This window comes from Mus musculus, chromosome 4, assembly GCF_000001635.26.
Source record: "Mus musculus strain C57BL/6J chromosome 4, GRCm38.p6 C57BL/6J".
Taxonomy (NCBI): Eukaryota; Metazoa; Chordata; class Mammalia; order Rodentia; family Muridae; genus Mus; species Mus musculus.
The window spans coordinates 115,298,840-115,318,406 of record NC_000070.6 but is presented as its reverse complement, the minus strand read 5'-3'; the positions used below and the strand labels follow the sequence as shown (position 1 = coordinate 115,318,406).

General features: G+C 40.3%; 1 protein-coding gene and 1 pseudogene across 1 annotated transcript in view; one reads left to right on the top strand and one right to left on the bottom strand.

The window, feature by feature from the left end:
* Nucleotides 1-19,361, bottom strand: part of Cyp4a12a (cytochrome P450, family 4, subfamily a, polypeptide 12a) — a 33,770-nt gene extending 14,409 nt beyond the window's left edge. Inside the window, exons 1-4 of the mRNA NM_177406.3 lie at nucleotides 19,091-19,361; nucleotides 17,564-17,705; nucleotides 16,907-16,951; nucleotides 16,369-16,496 (exon numbers count right to left, since the gene is read on the bottom strand). Of these exons, the coding sequence (NP_803125.2) occupies nucleotides 16,369-16,496; nucleotides 16,907-16,951; nucleotides 17,564-17,705; nucleotides 19,091-19,279 (504 nt within the window). The 5' untranslated portion in view covers nucleotides 19,280-19,361. The remainder of the gene's footprint in view (nucleotides 1-16,368; nucleotides 16,497-16,906; nucleotides 16,952-17,563; nucleotides 17,706-19,090) is intronic.
* Nucleotides 14,684-14,989, top strand: Gm52675 (annotated as a pseudogene).
* Nucleotides 19,362-19,567: the final 206 nt, after the last annotated feature.

Below are 19,567 nucleotides of genomic sequence, written 5' to 3'. Positions count from 1 at the left end.
AAGGATAAAAGAACCTCTGGTGGAATCACCATGCCTAGCCTAAACTGTACTACAGAGCAATTGTGATAAAAACCTGCATGGTACTGGTATAGTGACAGACAAGTAGACCATAGAAATGAACCCACATACCTATGATCATTTGATCAAGGGAGCTAAAACCATCCAGTGGAAAAAAGACAGCATTTTCAACAAATCGTGCTGGCACAACTGGTGGTTATCGTGTAGAAATTCGAATTGATCCATTCCTATCTCCTTGTATTAAAGTCAAATCTAAGTGGATCAAGGAGCTCCACATAAAACCAGAGATACTGAAACTTATAGAAGAGAAAGTGGGGAAAAGCCTCGAAGATATTGGCACAAGGGAAAAAATCCTGAACAGAACAGCAATGGCTTGTGCTGTAAGATAGAGAATTGACAAATGGGACCTCATGAAACTGCAAAGCTTCTGTAAGGCAAAAGGCACCGTCAATAAGACAAAAAGACCACCAACAGATTTGGAAAGGATCTTTGCCTATCCTAAATCAGATAGGGGAATAATATCCAATATATATATATAAAGAACTCAAGAAGGTGGACTCCAGAAAATCAAATAACCCCATTAAAAAATCGGGCTCAGAGCTAAACCAAGAATTCTCACCTGAGGAATACCAAATGGCTAAGAAAAACCTGAAAAAAACATTCAGCATCCTTAATCATCAAGGAAATGCAAATCAAAACAACCCTGAGATTCCATCACACACCAGTCAGAATGGCTAAGATAAAAAATTCAGGTGACAGCAGATGCTGGCGAGGATGTGGAGAAAGAGGGACACTCCTCCATTGTTGGTGGGATTGCAAGCTTGTACAACCACTCTGGAAATCTGTCTGGAAGTTCCTTAGAAAATTGGACATGGTACTACTGGAGGATCCTGCAATGCCTCTCCTGGGCATATATCCAGATGTTCCAACTAGTAAGAAAGAAACATGCTCCACTATGTTCATAGCAGCCTTATTTATAATAGCCAGAAGCTGGAAAGAACCCAGATGCCCCTCAATAGAGGAATGGATACAAAAAATGTGGTACATTTACACAATGGAGTACTACTCAGCTATTAAAAAGAATGAATTTATGAAATTCCTAGCCAAATGGATGGACCTGGAGGGCATCATCCTGAGTGAGGTAACACAATCACAAAAGAACTCAAATAATATGTACTCACTGATAAGTGGATATAAGCCCAGAAACTTAGAAATCCCAAGATATAAGTTACAATTTGCAAAACACATGAAACTCAAGAAGAATGAAGACCAAAGTGTGGACACTTTGCCCCTTTTTAGAATTGGGAACAAAACACCCAAGGAAGGAGCTACAGAGACAAAGTTTGGAGCTGAGACAAAAGGATGGACCATCTAGAAATTGCCATATCCAGGGATTTATCCCATAATCAGCCTCCAAACTCTAACACCATTGCATACACTAGGAAGATTTTGCTGAAAGGACCCTGATATAGCTGTCTCTTATGAGACTACACTGGGGCCTACCAAACACATAAGTGGATGCTCACAGTCAGCTATTGGATGTATCACAGGGCCCCCAATGTAGGAGCTAGAGAAAGCACCCAAGGAATTAAAGGAAACTGCAACCCTATAGGTGGAACAACATTATGAACTAACCAGTACCCTGGAGCTCTTGACTCTAGCTGCATATGAATCAAAAGGAAAGAGAGGCCCATTGGATTTGCAAACTTTATATGCCCCAGTACAGGGGAACGCCAGGCCCAAAAATTGAGAGTGGGTGGGTAGGGGAGTAGGAGTGAGGGTATGGGGGACTTTTGGGATAGCATTGGAAATGTAAATGAGGAAAATACCTAATAAAAATATATAAAAAAAGAAAATACCAACACAAGTAGTGAAACTACACCCTAGAAAAAGCAAGAAAGTAATCTTTCAACCAACCAACACAAACATAATTCCAACTCTAACAAGAAAAATATCAGGAAGTAACAATCACTTTTCCTTAATATCTCTTAATATGAAAATTGACATTACCAAAATATCCTAATTGATTGAAATTCAAAAATATGAGGAATTAGAAATTTGTTGATTGTCATCCAGTCGTCCTTCTAATTTGGTAATCGGAGAAATATGTCCAGTATTGTACAATCCATATACATTCTCTGCTTGTTTGTTCGTGACAGGGTCTTGCTGTGTGCCCCATAATGGTCTTGCAATCATGCTTCTCCTATTCAGCCTCTCTATTAATAGGATTGTTTATTTGATTTTTTTACACCATACTATGGTTTTCAGGACAGCTTACGTATTTCAAATTTATTTATACAGCCAATAGAAATGTAGGTGATATCTTCGGCTCCAGACAACCGGCCACATTCCCGGTGAGTGCACAGGGATCCGCCAGCCCAAGAGGTTTGTGCCTCAGGCCACAGTGGGAGCCTCCTTGGCTCCAAGACTCCACGGAGGGCAGGGGCAGGCTGCACGGGTGAAGGTGTGGAATACAGAGGCCAGCCATTTCTGGGACAAGCAAGAGCCAGAGAGCTTCTGAGGCAGCGCCATCTTCGGCTCCAGACAACCGGCCACCTTCCTGGCCAAAGCAACACAGCTTCTGGGAAAGATCCTGTTTTGGGCCTTCATCTTCAGCCAGGAGGAGGTCCAAACACCAGATAACTGTGCACCTTCTCTGAAAGAGGAGAGCTTGCCTGCAGAGACTGTTCTGACCACTGAAACTCAGAGGAGAGAGCTAGTCTCCCACGTCTGCTAGGAGAGGGTAACAAAATCAATAGAGGAACAATCTCTAAACAAAGACAACTATAACAACTAACTCCAGAGATTGCCAGATGGCAAAAGGTAAATGTAAGAATCCTACTAACAGGAACCAAGACCACTCACCATCATCAGAACCCAGCACTCCCACTTCGCCCAGTCCAGGGCATCCTAACACACCTGAAAAGGTAGACCTGGATTTAAAAGCATTTCTCATGATGATGGTAGAGGACATAAAGAAGGAATTTAATAACTCACTTAAAGAAATACAGGAGAACACTGCTAAAGAGTTACAAGTCCTTAAAGAAAAACAGGAAAACAACCAAACAGGTAGAAGTCCTTATAGAAAAACAGGAAAACACATCCAAACAGGTGATAGAAATGAACAAAAGCATACTAGACCTAAAAAGGGAAGTAGACACAATAAAGAAAACCCAAAGTGAGGCAACGCTGGAGATAGAAACCCTAGGAAAGAAATCTGGAAACATAGATGCCAGCATCAGCAACAGAATACAAGAGATGAAAGAGAGAATCTCAGGAGCAGAAGATTCCATAGAGAACATCGGCACCACAATCAAAGAAAATGGAAAATGCAAAAAGATCCTAACTCAAAGCATCCAGGAAATCCAGGACACAATGAGAAGACCAAACCTATGCATAATAGGAGAGGATGAAAATGAAGATTTTCAACTCAAAGGACCAGCAAACATCTTCAACAAAATTATTGAAGAAAACTTCCCAAATCTAAAGAAAGAGATGCCCATGAACATACAAGAAGCCTACAGAACTCCAAATAGACTGGATCAGAAAAGAAATTCCTCCCGACACATAATAAACAGAACATCAAATGCACTAAATAAAGATAGAATACTAAAAGCAGTATGGGAAAAAGGTCAAGGAACATATAAAGGAAAGCCTATCAGAATTACACCAGATTTTTCACCAGAGACTATGAAAGCCAGAAGAGCCTGGACAGATGTTATACAGACACTAAGAGAACACGAATTCCAGCCCAGACTACTATACCCAGCCAAACTCTCAATTACCATAGATAGAGAAACCAAAGAATTCCACGACAAAACTAAATTCACCCATTATCTCTTCACGAATCCAGCCCTTCAAAGGATAATAACAGAAAAAAACCAATACAAGGACGGGAACCACGCCCTAGAAAAACAAGAAGATAATCCCTCAACAAAACTAAAAGAAGACAGCCACAAGAACAGAATGCCAACTTTAACAACAAAAATAACAGGAAGCAACAATTACTTTTCCTTAATATCTCTTAATATCAATGGTCTCAACTCCCCAATAAAAAGACATAGACTAACAGACTGGCTACACAAACAAGACCCAACATTCTGCTGCTTACAGGAAACCCATCTCAGGGGAAAAGACAGACACTACCTCAGAGTGAAAGGCTGGAAAACAATTTTCCAAGCAAATGGTCTGAAGAAACAACCTGGAGTAGCCATTTTAATATCAGATAAAATTGATTTCCAACCCAAAGTTATCAAAAAAGACAAGGAAGGACACTTCATACTCATCAAAGGTAAAATCCTCCAAGAGGAACTCACAATTCTGAATATCTACGCTCCAAATGCAAGGGCAGCCACATTCATTAAAGACACTTTAGTAAAGCTCAAAGCACACGTTGCACCTCACACAATAATAGTGGGAGACTTCAACACACCACTTTCATCAATGGACAGATCGTGGAAACAGAAACTAAACAGGGACACAGTGAAACTAACAGAAGTTATGAAACAAATGGATCTGACAGATATCTACAGAACATTTTATCCTAAAACAAAAGGAATATACCTTCTTCTCAGCACCTCACGGGACCTTCTCCAAAATTGACCATATAATTGGCCACAAAACAGGCCTCAACAGATACAAAAATATTGAAATTGTCCCATGTATCCTATCAGACCACCATGGACTAAGGCTGATCTTCAATAACAACATCAATAATGGAAAGCGGACATTCATGTGGAAACTGAACAACACTCTTCTCAATGATACCTTGGTCAAGGAAGAAATAAAGAAAGAAATTAAAGACTGCTTAGAGTTTAATGAAAATGAAGCCACAACATACCCAACCCTATGGGACACAATGAAAGCATTTCTAAGAGGGAAACTCATAGCTCTGAGTGACTCCAAGAAGAAACGGGAGAGAGCACATACTAGCAGCTTGACAACACATCTAAAAGCTCTAGAAAAAAGGAAGCAAAGTCACCCAAGAGGAGTAGAAGGCAGGAAATAATCAAACACAGGGGTGAAATCAACCAAGTGGAAACAAGAAGAACTATTCAAAGAATTAACCAAACGAGGAGTTGGTTTTTTTTAGAAAATCAACAAGATAGATAAACCCTTAGCTAGATTCACTAGAGGGCACAGGTACAACATCCTAATTAACAAAATCAGAAATGAAAAGGGAGACATAACAACAGATCCTGAAGATATCCAAAACACCATCAGATCCTTCTACAAAAGGCTATACTCAACAAAAGTGGAAAACCTGGAAGAAATGGACAAATTTCTAGACAGATACCAGGTACCAAAGTTAAATCAGGATCAAGTTAACGATCTAACAGTCCCATATCCCTTAAAGAAATAGAAGCATTCATTAATAGTCTCCAAGCCAAAAAAAGCCCAGGACCAGATGGGTTTAGTGCAGAGTTCTACCAGACCTTCAAAGAAGATCTAATCCCAGTTCTGCACAAACTATTCCACAAAATAGAAGTAGAGGGAAGTCTACCCAACTCATTCTATGAAGCCACAATTACTCTGATACCTAAACCACAGAAAGATCCAACAAAGAGAACTTCAGACCAATTTCCCTTATGAATATCGATGCAAAAATCCTCAATAAAATTCTCGAGAACAGAATCCAAGAACACATTAAAGCAATCATCCACCCTGACAAAGTAGATTTTATTCCAGAGATGCAGGGATGGTTTAATATACGAAAATATATCAGTGTAATCCATTATATAAACAAGCTCAAACACAAAAACCACATGATCATCTCATTAGATGCAGAAAAAGCATTCGACAAGATCCAACACCCATTCATGATAAAAGTCTTGGAAAGATCAGGAATTCAAGGCCCATACCTAACCATGATAAAAGCAATCTACAGCAAACCAGTAGCCAACATCAAAGTAAATGGTGAGAAGTTGGAAGCAATCCCACTAAAATCAGGGACTAGACAAGGCTGCCCACTTTCTCCCTACCTTTTCAACATAATACTTGAAGTATTAGCCAGAGCAATTCGACAACAAAAGGAAATCAAGGGGATACAAATTGGAAAAGAGGAAGTCAAAATATCACTTTTTGCAGATGATATGATAGTATATATAAGTGACCCTAAAAATTCCACCAGAGAACTCCTAACTCTGATAAACAGCTTCAGTGAAGTAGCTGGATATAAAATAAACTCAAACGAGTCAATGGCCTTTCTCTATACAAAGGATAAACAGGCTGAGAAAGAAATTAGGGAAACAACACCCTTCTCAATAGTCACAAATAATATAAAATATCTTGGCGTGACTCTAACTAAGGAAGTGAAAGATCTGTATGATAAAACTTCAAATCTCTGAAGAAAGAAATTAAAGAAGATCTCAGAAGATGGAAAGATCTCCCATGCTCATGGATTGGCAGGATCAACATTGTAAAAATGGCTATCTTGCCAAAAGCAATCTACAGATTCAATGCAATCCCCATCAAAATTCCAACTCAATTCTTCAACGAATTGGAAGGAGCAATTTGGAAATTTGTCTGGAATAACAAAAAACCTAAGATAGCAAAAAGTCTTCTCAAGGATAAAAGAACTTCTGGCAGAATCACCATGCCAGACCTAAAGCTTTACTACAGAGCAATTGTGATAAAAACTGCATGGTACTGGTATAGAGACAGACAAGTAGACCAATGGAATAGAATTGAAGACCCAGAAAGAACCCACACACCTATGGTCACTTGATCTTCGACAAGGGAGCTAAAACCATCCAGTGGAAGAAAGACAGCATTTTCAACAATTGGTGCTGGCACAACTGGTTGTTATCGTGTAGAAGAATGCGAATCGATCCATACTTATCTCCTTGTAATAAGGTCAAATCTAAGTGGATCAAGGAACTTCACATAAAACCAGAGACACTGAAACTTATAGAGGAGAAAGTGGGGAAAAGCCTTGAAGATATGGGCACAGGGGAAAAATTCCTGAACAGAACAGCAATGGCTTGTGCTGTAAGATCGAGAATTGACAAATGGGACCTAATGAAACTCCAAAGTTTCTGCAAGGCAAAAGACACCGTCAATAAGACAAAAAGACCTCCAACAGATTGGGAAAGGATCTTTACCTATCCTAAATCAGATAGGGGACTAATATCCAACATATATAAAGAACTCAAGTAGGTGGACTTCAGAAAATCAAATAACCCCATTAAAAAATGGGGCTCAGAACTGAACAAAGAATTCTCACCTGAGGAATACCGAATGGCAGAGAAGCACCTGAAAAAATGTTCAACATCCTTAATCATCAGGGAAATGCAAATCAAAACAACCCTGAGATTCTACCTCACACCAGTCAGAATGGCTAAGATCAAAAATTCAGGTAACAGCAGATGCTGGCGTGGATGTGGAGAAAAAGGAACCCTCCTCCATTGTTGGTGGGAGTGCAGGCTTGTACAACCACTCTGGAAATCAGTCTGGCGGTTCCTCAGAAAATTGGACATAGTACTACCGGAGGATCCAGCAATACCTCTCCTGGGCATATATCCAGAAGATGCCCCAACTGGTAAGAAGGACACATGCTCCACTATGTTCATAGCAGCCTTATTTATAATAGCCAGAAGCTGGAAAGAACCTAGATGCCCCTCAACAGAGGAATGGATACAGAAAATGTGGTACATCTACACAATGTAGTACTACTCAGCTATTAAAAAGAATGAATTTATGAAATTCCTAGGCAAATGGATGGACCTGGAGGGCATCATCCTGAGTGAGGTAACACATTCACAAAGAAACTCACACAATATGTACTCACTGATAAGTGGATATTAGCCCCAAACCTAGGATACCCAAGATATAAGATATAATTTGCTAAACACATGAAACTCAAGAAGAATGAAGACTGAAGTGTGGACACTATGCCCCTCCTTAGATTTGGGAACAAAACACCCATGGAAGGAGTTACAGAGACAAAGTTTGGAGCTGAGATGAAAGGATGGACCATGTAGAGACTGCCATATCCAGGGATCCACCCCATAATCAGCATCCAAACGCTGACACCATTGCATACACTAGAAAGATTTTATCGAAAGGACCCAGATGTAGCTGTCTCTTGTGAGACTATGCCGGGGCCTAGCAAACACAGAAGTGGATGCTCACAGTCAGCTAATGGATGGATCATAGGGCTCCCAATGGAGGAGCTAGAGAAAGTAGCCAAGGAGCTAAAGGGATCTGCAACTCTATAGTTGGAACAACATTATGAACTAACCAGTACCCCGGAGCTCTTGACTCTAGCTGCATATATATCAAAAGATGGCCTAGTCGGCCATCACTGGAAAGAGTGGCCCATTGGACTTGCAAACTTTATATGCCCCAGTATAGGGGAACACCAGGGCCAAAAAGGGGGAGTGGGTGGGCAGGGGAGTGGGGGTGGGTGGATATGGGGGACTTTTGGTATAGCATTGGAAATGTAAATGAGCTAAATACCTAATAAAAAATGGAAAAAAAAAGAAGGAGCAATTTGCAAATTCATATGGAATAACAAAAGACATAGGATAGCAAAAAGTCTTCTCAAGGATAAAAGAACCTCTGGTGGAATCACCTTGCCTGACCTAAAGCTTTACTACAGAGCAATTGTGATAAAAACTGCATGGTACTGGTATAGAGACAGACAAGTAGACCAATGGAATAGAAATGAAGACCCAGAAATGAACCCACACACCTATGGTCACTTGATCTTCGACAAGGGAGCTAAAACCATCCAGTGGAAGAAAGACAGCATTTTCAACAATTGGTGCTGGCACAACTGGTTGTTATCGTGTAGAAGAATGCGAATCGATCCATACTTATCTCCTTGTACTAAGGTCAAATCTAAGTGGATCAAGGAACTTCACATAAAACCAGAGACACTGAAACTTATAGAGGAGAAAGTGGAGAAAAGCCTTGAAGATATGGGCACAGGGGAAAAATTCCTGAACATAACAGCAATGGCTTGTGCTGTAAGATCAAGAATTGACAAATGGGACCTAATGAAACTCCAAAGTTTCTGCAAGGCAAAAGACACCGTCAATAAGACAAAAAGACCACCAACAAATTGGGAAAGGATCTTTACCTATCCTAAATCAGACAGGGGACTAATATCCAACATATATAAAGAACTCAAGAAGGTGGACTTCAGAAAATCAAATAACCCCATTAAAAAATGGGGCTCAGAACTGAACAAAGAATTCTCACCTGAGGAATACCGAATGGCAGAGAAGCACCTGAAAAAATGTTCAACATCCTTAATCATCAGGGGAATGCAAATCAAAACAACCCTGAGATTCCACCTCACACCAGTCAGAATGGCTAAGATCAAAAATTCAGGTGACAGCAGATGCTGGCGTGGATGTGGAGAAAGAGGAACCCTCCTCCATTGTTGGTTGGTTTGCAGGCTTGTACAACCACTCTGGAAATCAGTATGGCAGTTCCTCAGAAAATTGGACATAGTACTACCGGAGGATCCAGCAATACCTCTCCTGGGCATATATCCAGAAGATGCTCCAACTTGTTAGAAGGACACATGCTCCACTATGTTCATAGCAGCCTTATTTATAATAGCCAGAAGCTGGAAAGAACCCAGATGCCCCTCAACAGAGGAATGGATACAGAAAATGTGGTACATCTACACAATGGAGTACTACTCAGCTATTAAAAAGAATGAATTTATGAAATTCCTAGGCAAATGGATGGACCTGGAGGGCATCATCCTGAGTGAGGTAACACATTCACAAAGGAACTCACACAATATGTACTCACTGATAAGTGGATATTAGCCCCAAACCTAGGATAGCCAAGATATAAGATGCAATTTGCTAAACACATGAAACTCAAGAAGAATGAAGACTGAAGTGTGCACACTATGCCCCTCCTTAGAATTGGGAACAAAACACCCATGGAAGGAGTTACAGAGATCTTACACGCGTTCGCGATCGGCCAGGAAGAAAGCAACAAACCGGAATCTTCTGTGGCAAAGCTTTATTGCTTACATCTTCAGGAGCCAGAGAGCAAGAGTGCAAGAGTGCAAGAGCAAGAGAGAGAATGGCGAAACCCCGTCCCCTTTAAGGAGAATTATCGTCTGCCCAGGACGTATTACTCCCTGATTGGCTGCAGCCCATTGGCCGAGTTGTCGTCACGAGAAAGGCAGAACACATGGCGGGAAAACTGCCCCTGCACGTGTGCAGATTATGTTTACCACTTAGAACACAGCTGTCAGCGCCATCTTATAATGGCAAATGTGAGGGCGGCTTCCCACACAGAGACAAAGTTTGGAGCTGAGACGAAAGGATGGACCATGTAGAGACTGCCATATCCAGGGATCCACCCCATAATCAGCATCCAAACGCTGACACCATTGCATACACTAGCAAGTTTTTATTGAAAGGACCCAGATGTAGCTGTCTCTTGTGAGACTATGCCGGGGCCTAGCAAACACAGAAGTGGATGCTCACAGTCAGCTAATGGATAGATCACAGGGCTCCCAATGGAGGAGCTAGAGAAAGTCGCCAAGGAGCTAAAGGGATCTGCAACCCTATAGGTGGAACGACATTATGAACTAACCAGTACCCCGGAGCTCTTGACTCTAGCTGCATATGTATCAAAAGATGGCCTAGTCGGCCATCACTGGAAAGAGAGGCCCATTGGACTTGCAAACTTTATATGCCCCAGTACAGGGGAACGCCAGGGCCAAAAAGGGAGAGTAGGTGGGTAGGGGAGTGGGGGTGGGTGGGTATGGGGGACTTTTGGTATAGCATTGGAAATGTAAATGAGCTAAATACCGAATAAAAATGGAAAAAATGGAAAAAAAAGAAATGTAGGTGATTAATTTGGGAGGTGGCTTGTAAGAGAACATCAAAGAATGAGACAGAATGCTTTGCTTGAAATTTATAATTATTGTATCAATTTTGAAGAAGAGGACCTTATAAGTTACTCTTATTATGAGATGAATGCTTTTCAAAATCATCACAGCCAATGAAACAGAACCTTACCATCACCTAATGTCTGTGCTACCCTATAAGCAGAACCATTGTTCATTGAAACAATTGATGAATGACTTCATGGATAGACCATCTTAATACACACACTATTTCTTAAATGAATGTAACCTGTTCCTTGTGGGCTGAGAAAAACAGCAATCACTTAAGTCAAATAGCTTTCACCATAGCAGGAAATCTGTATCCAAAAATCATGCCTACAGTTCATTCTTTGGTGCAGCAGAACTGTCAACTCTTAGCTTATCTACTATGGAGGTAAAATCCTTTGGTGATGTAAGAGACATTCCAGTATAGCCTATGAACTCCACTGTCCAAAAACTGTTCTTATTTTGTGTTTATACCACAGTAAGAGCCAAGATTTTAAGCTCTACTATAAACAAAAAAAACAAATAAACAAAGAGATTTTATCTATTTATGTTAATTAAAAACTAATACTGATATATTATTTTAAAATATACAGTTAATATAATTGGAGCTATTTGAAATTTACATTGAATAAAACATATGTATTTTCAGTATTGCTATAGACAAACATCTACATAAAATTGTTCAATTGATTGTTGCTATATAGAGAACAAGTTTTATAATACTCATTTTTATTGATAAAATATTTTATAAATTTTAGTGACTTTGATTAAAAAAACTAAAGATATTGCAGGTTTTGAAGTGGGGGCTCTCTGGGAGGAGTTGGGGTACAAAAGGGAAAGAAGACTGTGATGTAAGTCTATTTACTCAAGTATGTTTTTAAATGTTAACAAATCCAGATAAATTGAAATTATGAATCTTTTCTCACCATAATGCAATAAAACTTAAATCAAAGGAAAAAAAGACATGAACAGAGATCTACATACCTATGAACACCTGACTTTTCCTATATATATGCCAGAAACACACACCAGAACAAAGACAGCACCTTCAACAAATGGTGCTGGACAAACTGGATGGCTGCATGTAGAAGAATCCAAATAGATCCATACTTACCACCTTACACAAAACTCAACTTCAAGTGTATCAAAGATCTCAACCTAAAAAACAATCACACTGTATTTTATAGAATAGAAAATGGGAAATACCCTTGAATTTATTGGCACAGGAAAAGGTTCTCTGATCAGAGCACTCTTAGCACAGGCACTAAGATCAACAATTAATAAATGAGACCTCATGAACCTGAGAAGCTGCTGCATGGCAAAGGACACAATCATTTGGATAAGATGGTAGTGTACAGAATGGGAAAAGATTCTTACAAACTATACATCAAATAGGGAGCTAATACTTAAGATATACGAAGAACTTAAGAAGCTAGGTGTCAAAAAGTGAATAACCCAATTAAAATGGGTACATACCTAAAAAAAAAATCTCAATAAGGAAAACTCAAATGGCTGAGAAACATTTAAAGAAATGTCCAACATCCTTAGCTATCAAAGAAATGCAAAATAAAGCTATTTTGAGATTCCATCTTATACCTAAAGGATCCATCCCATATACAGTCACCAAACTCAGACACTATGGCAGATGCCAACAAGTGCTTGCTGACAGGAGCCTGATATAACTGTCTCCTGAGAGTCTCTGCCAGTGCCTAACAAATACATAGATGGATGCTCTCAGCAATCATTGGACTGAGCACAAGGTTCCCAGAGGAGGAGCTGGAGAAAGGACCAAAGGAGCTAAAGGAGCTTGCAGCCCCATAGGAGGAACAACAATATGAACCACCCAGTACCCCCATAACTCCCTGGGACTAAACCACCACCCAAAAAGTACGCATGGAGGAACCCATGGCTCCAGCTGTATATGTAGCAGAGGATGGCCTTGTTAGACATCAGTGGGAGGAGAGACCCTTGGTCTTGAGAAGGCTTGATACCCCAGTGTAGGGGCATGCCATTAGAGGGAAGCAGGAGTAGGTGGGTTGGTGAGCAGGGGGAGGGGAAGAGGATAGGGGTTTTTGGAGGGGAAACCAGGAAAGGGGATAACATTTGAAATGCAAATAAAGAAAATATCTAATAATAATATAATAAAAGAGTGGCTTAGACCAAAAAACAAGTGAAAACTCATGCTGGTAATGATGTGGAATAAAGGGAACAGTCATCCATAGCTGGTGGGAGTACAAACTTGTAAAGCCACTATGGAAAGCAGTGTGATAGTTCCTCAAGAAGATAGGAATTGATCTACCTCAAGATCCAGGTATTCCACTCTTAGGCATATACCCAAAGAATGCTTCATCCTGCCACAGAGACACTTGCTTAACCATGTCCATTGCTGCTTTATTCATAATAGCCAGAATTTGGAAACAATTTAGATGTCTTTCAACAGAAGAAAGGATGATTAAAATGTACATTCACACAATGAAGTATTACTCAGCCACTAAAATAATGACACCATGAAGTTTTCAGGCAAATGGATGGAACTACCCAGAAGATGGAACTACCAAGAAGACAAACATATGTATTTTCTTATGTGTGTATATTAGTTGTGAAGTCAATGATAATCAATCTACAACCCATAAAACTACAGAGGGTAGATATAGAGTAAAGGACTAAAGGGAAGAGATAGATCTTGTGCCTTCTCTTGGGCACTTTCTCTTCTGTTGGTTTGTTTTGTCCACATTCCATGTTATAGTTTTTGCTTTATCTTTTTTGTTGTTTGTTTGTTTGTTTGTTTGTTTGTTTGGGGGATGCTTGTGTCTATGACGCCTGATCTCTTTTCTAGGTTTTCTATCTCCAGGGTAATCTCCCTTTGTGATTTCTTGATTTCTTTATTTTTCTTTTTTTATTAATTTTTAATTAGGTATTTTCTTCATTTACATTTCCAATGATACCCCAAAAGTCCCCCAAACACTCCCCCACTGCCCTTCCCCCACTTCCACTTCTTGGCCTGGCGTTCCCCTGTACTGAGGCATATAAAGTTTGCAAGACCAATGGGCCTCTCTTTCCACTGATGGCCGACTAGGTCATCTTCTGAAACATATGCAGCTAGTTTTTGCTTTATGTTATTTTATTCTGTTATATATATTTTTTAATTGGATGAATGAATGAATGAATGAATGAATGAATGAATGAAATCCTAGACAGTAGAGTAAAGGTTAACAACTGTCATTTTTGCCTACTGAGAGAGGGAAAATAGTTTTCTGTAACCAAAGTGACACTGGGTATACCAACTACTCCATGGTAGGTCTTATGTTTAGAAATACTTGACCAACATATAACAGGCTCCATGGTGTGTGTCTGTGTGTGTGTGTGTGTGTGTGTGTGTGTGTGTGTGTGTGTGTGTGTGTGTGTGTGTGTTTGTGTGTGGTGTATGTGTGTATATGCCTTTACTTGGTTACAATTTGATGGGGGTTTGGGGGGTTATTTTGTTTTCTTGGTTTGGGGGTTTGATGTTATAAAAGGTTTTTGTTTGATTTTGAAAAATAACTTGAAGTTGAGTGGGTAGGGACAGGGAGAGGGTCTAAAAGGACTTGGAGGAGGGGAAGAATATGATTAAAACATACTTAAATTTAAGGATTGCTTTAAGAACGACACAACTCCAACTGTCAATGCTGTTTTTCATTGTGCTGGACTCTTCCTAATTCAATTTCCTTCATGTTTCAGGCCCTCCCCTATCATTGTCCCCTTCATCCTGGCTCATTTTCAAAAACTATGAAAACACAGAAATCTTTACAGTAAATGGAGAATTACTGTCTTTTAAAATCCAACCTTAGGATGATTTCATATTCTTTTATCTTATCACAACAGTGGATTAATAAAAGAGTCATTAAACTTGTACTTAGTGGATCAAATATCATGTTTCCAGGGTTAACATCTGGGTCTAAGCTTTACCCTGCTGCAGAAGATACTATTTTTGCAAACGTGTCAGAAGGAAAGAAACATGCTGTATGTATTGGAGTCCTGAAAATATATGCAGAACATTTTGAGAAAGTCAACAAAGGAATTAGCATTGAAAATATCCATTATTTAAATGATATGCTATGACATAGGGAGATATATAAATGAGCCTCAAAAGGAATGTACTTGGGCTAAATCTGAATATTGTGCTATATCTGTGTTTGTGTCTCTGTGTGGCAGCATGAAGACAATGCCTCTGCTGCTATTTCGAATAAATTTCAGATGATAAAACAAATAATCATTGCTTTAAATAATAAAATTATAATAATAAATAAATACACTTTAGCCCTCCCCTTCAAAAAAAAAAGAAAGAAAAGAAAAGACTGAGGCACACCTTTGAGTGTCTCTGTGTAGGCATTAGTAGAATCAACTTAGGGAGTAAGAACTTCTTTGAATGGGAACACAACAACTCCCTGGGTCAGGGTTCTAGACTAAATAGAAAGGGAAAAAGAGAAAGTCAAGGCAGTGTTGGTCTTCCTCTTTCTCTCTTCCTAGTTGGGATCATGAAACAACTCCTCATGCTTTCTCCACTTTTACACCTCTTCTCAGGTCTAAAATCATATCAACAAGAAGTGACTAGTACAGACATCTTTTAGAAAATTAAGTGTGAATAAATAACTCATACCCATTTCTCAGGGGAAAAATTAAAATTAAACATATCTTCACTTTGAATTTTGTAAATCAGTTATAACTTTTTACTTGATGAAAGGTACATAAGAGAACTCTTCATATTTCTGGTAGATGAATGAAACTTGAAAGAACTAATGGAAACTCAAATATGAGAATAAAATAGTTAATGAGAGGAAAGCCCATGGGCCAGCCCATGTGTTTCTAATGGGAATAATTTTTGATCTTTAACTCTTTCTCATTCATCAAAAGTTTAATGAACACTATAAAGTCAGAAATTAGAGTCATGAGAGGTATGGTGGTACATCACATTTGTCTGTGTGAATATGGCTCTGGTGTGCATTTTACTGTGAGTATCTTTCAATTATGTAGAAGCTCTGAGACCCAGAACAGAGTGACATTTTGGGGAGTAGCCCTGGTCACTAAAACTTCCATACCCAAGATATACCAGGAGAGAGACAGCTAGCATTGTTGTCCTGCAAGATTCACCATTTATCAAGCATGCTGTTAGAATTGGCCATGTACACACTATGATTTCTCTTTTCTTCTCTCCTCTCCTCTCCTCTCCTCTCCTCTCCTCTCCTCTCCTCTCCTCTCCTCTCCTCTCCTCTCCTCTCCTCTCCCCTTACCCCATTTCCCTCCCACCCCATACTGTTCTTCTCTGTGGCATTGACTTTTGTGGAACCTATTTCACATTATGGATTGTTATTCCATGTGACTGTGTCTGATGGAATTATTGTAAAGAGTAGAATCTGAGTTTGTGTTGTGAATGGGTTGTAGGCATCAGAGTGAAAGACAAAGAGAGAGAGGGGACACACACACACACACACAAGACTCACCAGCATTACACGAACAGAGTCTGCCATGATTTCCGTATAAGGCTTCAGAATGTCATAGTGGAAAGCTGGGGTCAACATTCGTCGGTGCTGAAACCATGTCTGTCCATCCAGCATAAGCAAACCACGCCCTGCACAGAGATGGCTGTGTGAAATGAGTGTATGAACAATGGGATTAGAAGACTGGGGGTAGTTTGGAGAGTCAAACATTGAAGATCTGGAGGAACAGGAAGACAAATGGGAAAAGCCTAATATTTTTCAACACCTTTTCCCCAGTTGGCCTGGTACATATGATGAGACCATGAAAGCTACAGGATAAAGATTCAAAATAGTGAGGGAAGGACGTACATGTCAGGCTGAGAATGTTTGTAAATAGGAGACACAGACACACACGGAGGAGGTTAATGTCTGATTAGAAGAGAAACTAGGTTAAATGCAACATTACATCTTGAAGATTGTTCCCATTGCTCAGTGAGTCAAGGTGACAATCTTGACAAACTCAAGTAAAGAGTGACCACAATTGACACTTATATGTACATACCAATCCAGGGAGCTAGAAATCTGTAGGAACCATTAGCTTTTGGGTCTGAAAAAAAGGGGAGACATTAATTAGAAACAAAGATGACTGCAGATGAGATCAGAGAGGGAGATGAAATCTTGATAACTGCCCCTTGCCAGTTTGCCTCCTGCTAGCTCCCATTGTCTTCCATCCCCTTCTATCCACCTTGACAGTTTGCTTAGGAATACAACCTCCCTGCATCAGGAGCTAGTCATCCCCAGGATTAGAGTGGTAAATTAGCAAGCAACATAGATTATACTATGTCCTCCACTCTGAAGAATAAAATCCTTGTGGTTGGTTTTACTGCAGTGGCTTGGTTATCTATGATACAGAACAGAAACAATTAGAAGATTCAAACTCAAGTCACTATACATATGAAATTTACTTTTATATATAACTGATCACCCCCATTTAGTTCAAAAAAGGTAAGTGAAATGAACTCATACTACTCTTTTAAAGTTACAGTAGTAAGTACAAACAAGTATTAAATAAATATTGCTGAGCATATGCTAGGAAAAATGAAAGGTACTGTTTTGGCATTAGTAACTGAACCATCACTTCTTCCTGTAACTTCATGGACTCAGGCATAAACCCAGAATAGAAAATACACAATGGTAGGTGAGGGCGTTTCACTCTCACCTGATCTCCCCAGAATCAGCTTCATGTAGTCAGGGTCATACACTTGAATGCGCACTTTGCTTCCCCAGAGCCACTGTGGACAGGCACTTGGGAAATTCTTAATCCTAGTTAGAATATCTTGAAGGTCCTGGTCCTTTAAGATCTGATATCAGTAGAAAAATGAATCACTGACAGTACTTCATGCCACATGTGGTGATTTATGTTTGTAATCCTAACACACACTTGGGAGGATGAAGCCTGAAGATCTCTGCTGGTACAAGGCCAATATAGGCTACATAGTGAGTTCAAGGCCAGCCTGGGCTACCTTGCAAGACATTGTGTAACAAAAACAAAATAAAAACCAAACAAACAAAACCTCCAGAGTAAGATTTGAAAGCTCTTTTGTTTTAGTTATTGGTTCTAAATAAAGGGAAGAACAACCACAGGGATACAGTGAAGATGACTTAACAGAACCTAGGACTAGAACAGAGCTTGATGGCCTAATCTATGGTGTCATCCAAACCTTTGCCCTCTTCTAGGAACTGATATGACCATATGCTGTGGGCCTGTTAGATGAAGCTGTAGTTCCCAGAATCTGGCCCCAGAACCTCAGCTGTGGCTCAAATTCCACATACTCATATCTCCTTTTAAATGTGGTCAATATGTAACCCTTGTCATGTGCTCCTCTCTGCAACCTTTGACCTAGTTCTGTCTCCATCCCCTCAGAGGTGACACTTTAAGCCCTCCCCAGACCCTAGGCTGCTTTTTTCTTACATTTATGGAGACTGTACAATTGTGTGAGGATCTTGGTTGGGCGCTGAGGTATGCAGTGCACTTAGCAACATGGAGCACACACTACAGGGTATGCAGGAGGAGGACCCATAAATAAACAAACTTTGAATAACAGCACATCTCTAGCAGTGGTCCCTCACATCTGAAAAACCACTCTTTTGACCCTCAGGATTTCAACCTAAAATCATTTACTGTGGCAGCTCTTTTCAGTCTAAGTAAACATATAGGGTTAGTCTTTTTACCCAATAGTAAAGTGAGTCCCTTTAGGGCACTAGGCACCTCCTGTGATTCCTGCCTGTTGTTACTATACACAGGACAGATTCTACCAAACCTGTAGCCATGTTCTCAGACAAGCTCTGTGCCAGGGAAAGAGGATGACAGAGAAATGGGGGCAGGGAAGCTCTGAGAAGCCTAGCTTATTTAGAACAGGTGAGGCTGTAGGTGTTGCTCAGCCTGGAAATAAAAAGGCTTGGGTAGGACCAACCACAAGCTCCTGAGTCTGGGGCTCTTAGAACAGATGACAGATCTGCATAAATGAGCAGCTCTTAGCTGCCAATAGCAAGACCAGGCTCTTTTGATCTGTGAGTCCCTGTTGCTGGAGTGAGCCCAGCCTGAGATGTATCCCATCCTGAGCCTGCTGTCCCATGAAGAACCTGTGCTTGTTTTATAACAAGCTCTGTTTTGTAAGTTTGATGCTTATTCTCTGAAAGCCTCATCTTCCCTGCTCTCCCACCCACCCATCTCTTTCCTTCCTACCTTGTGTCCAAAGAGCCAGTGAGAAGGTGGGGATGGGAACTGCTGAGTACTGCTGAGTAGCCATTGCCTGTGCAGGTAGAGCTGGGCTGTCTTGAAGAGCAGCAGGAGCAGGCTGAGCACAGAGGCTACTTGAAGGTACTCAGAGATGCTTCCTGGGAATCTGATGGAGCTCAGAGCAGAGGCACTCATGATACAACAGCTTCTGGATCACCAACTCTCCTTCACTTTCAATGAACACCCTCCTGTCTGCAAACCCCAGGAGGGTTGCCCCACCTACTTGGGGGAGGGAGAGGGGTGTGAGCAGAGCTTGATTTCAAGACCAGGGTTGATGGACCTGAACAGCCTCTTTGGGGAGCAATGAAATGAAAGACATATTAGGTAATAGTGGTGTCACTTTATCCAAACAGTTCACAAATATTTGTGTAAATATTTGAAATATTTACAGAAAGAGCTGGTAGAAGATGAATTCAAGGAGTT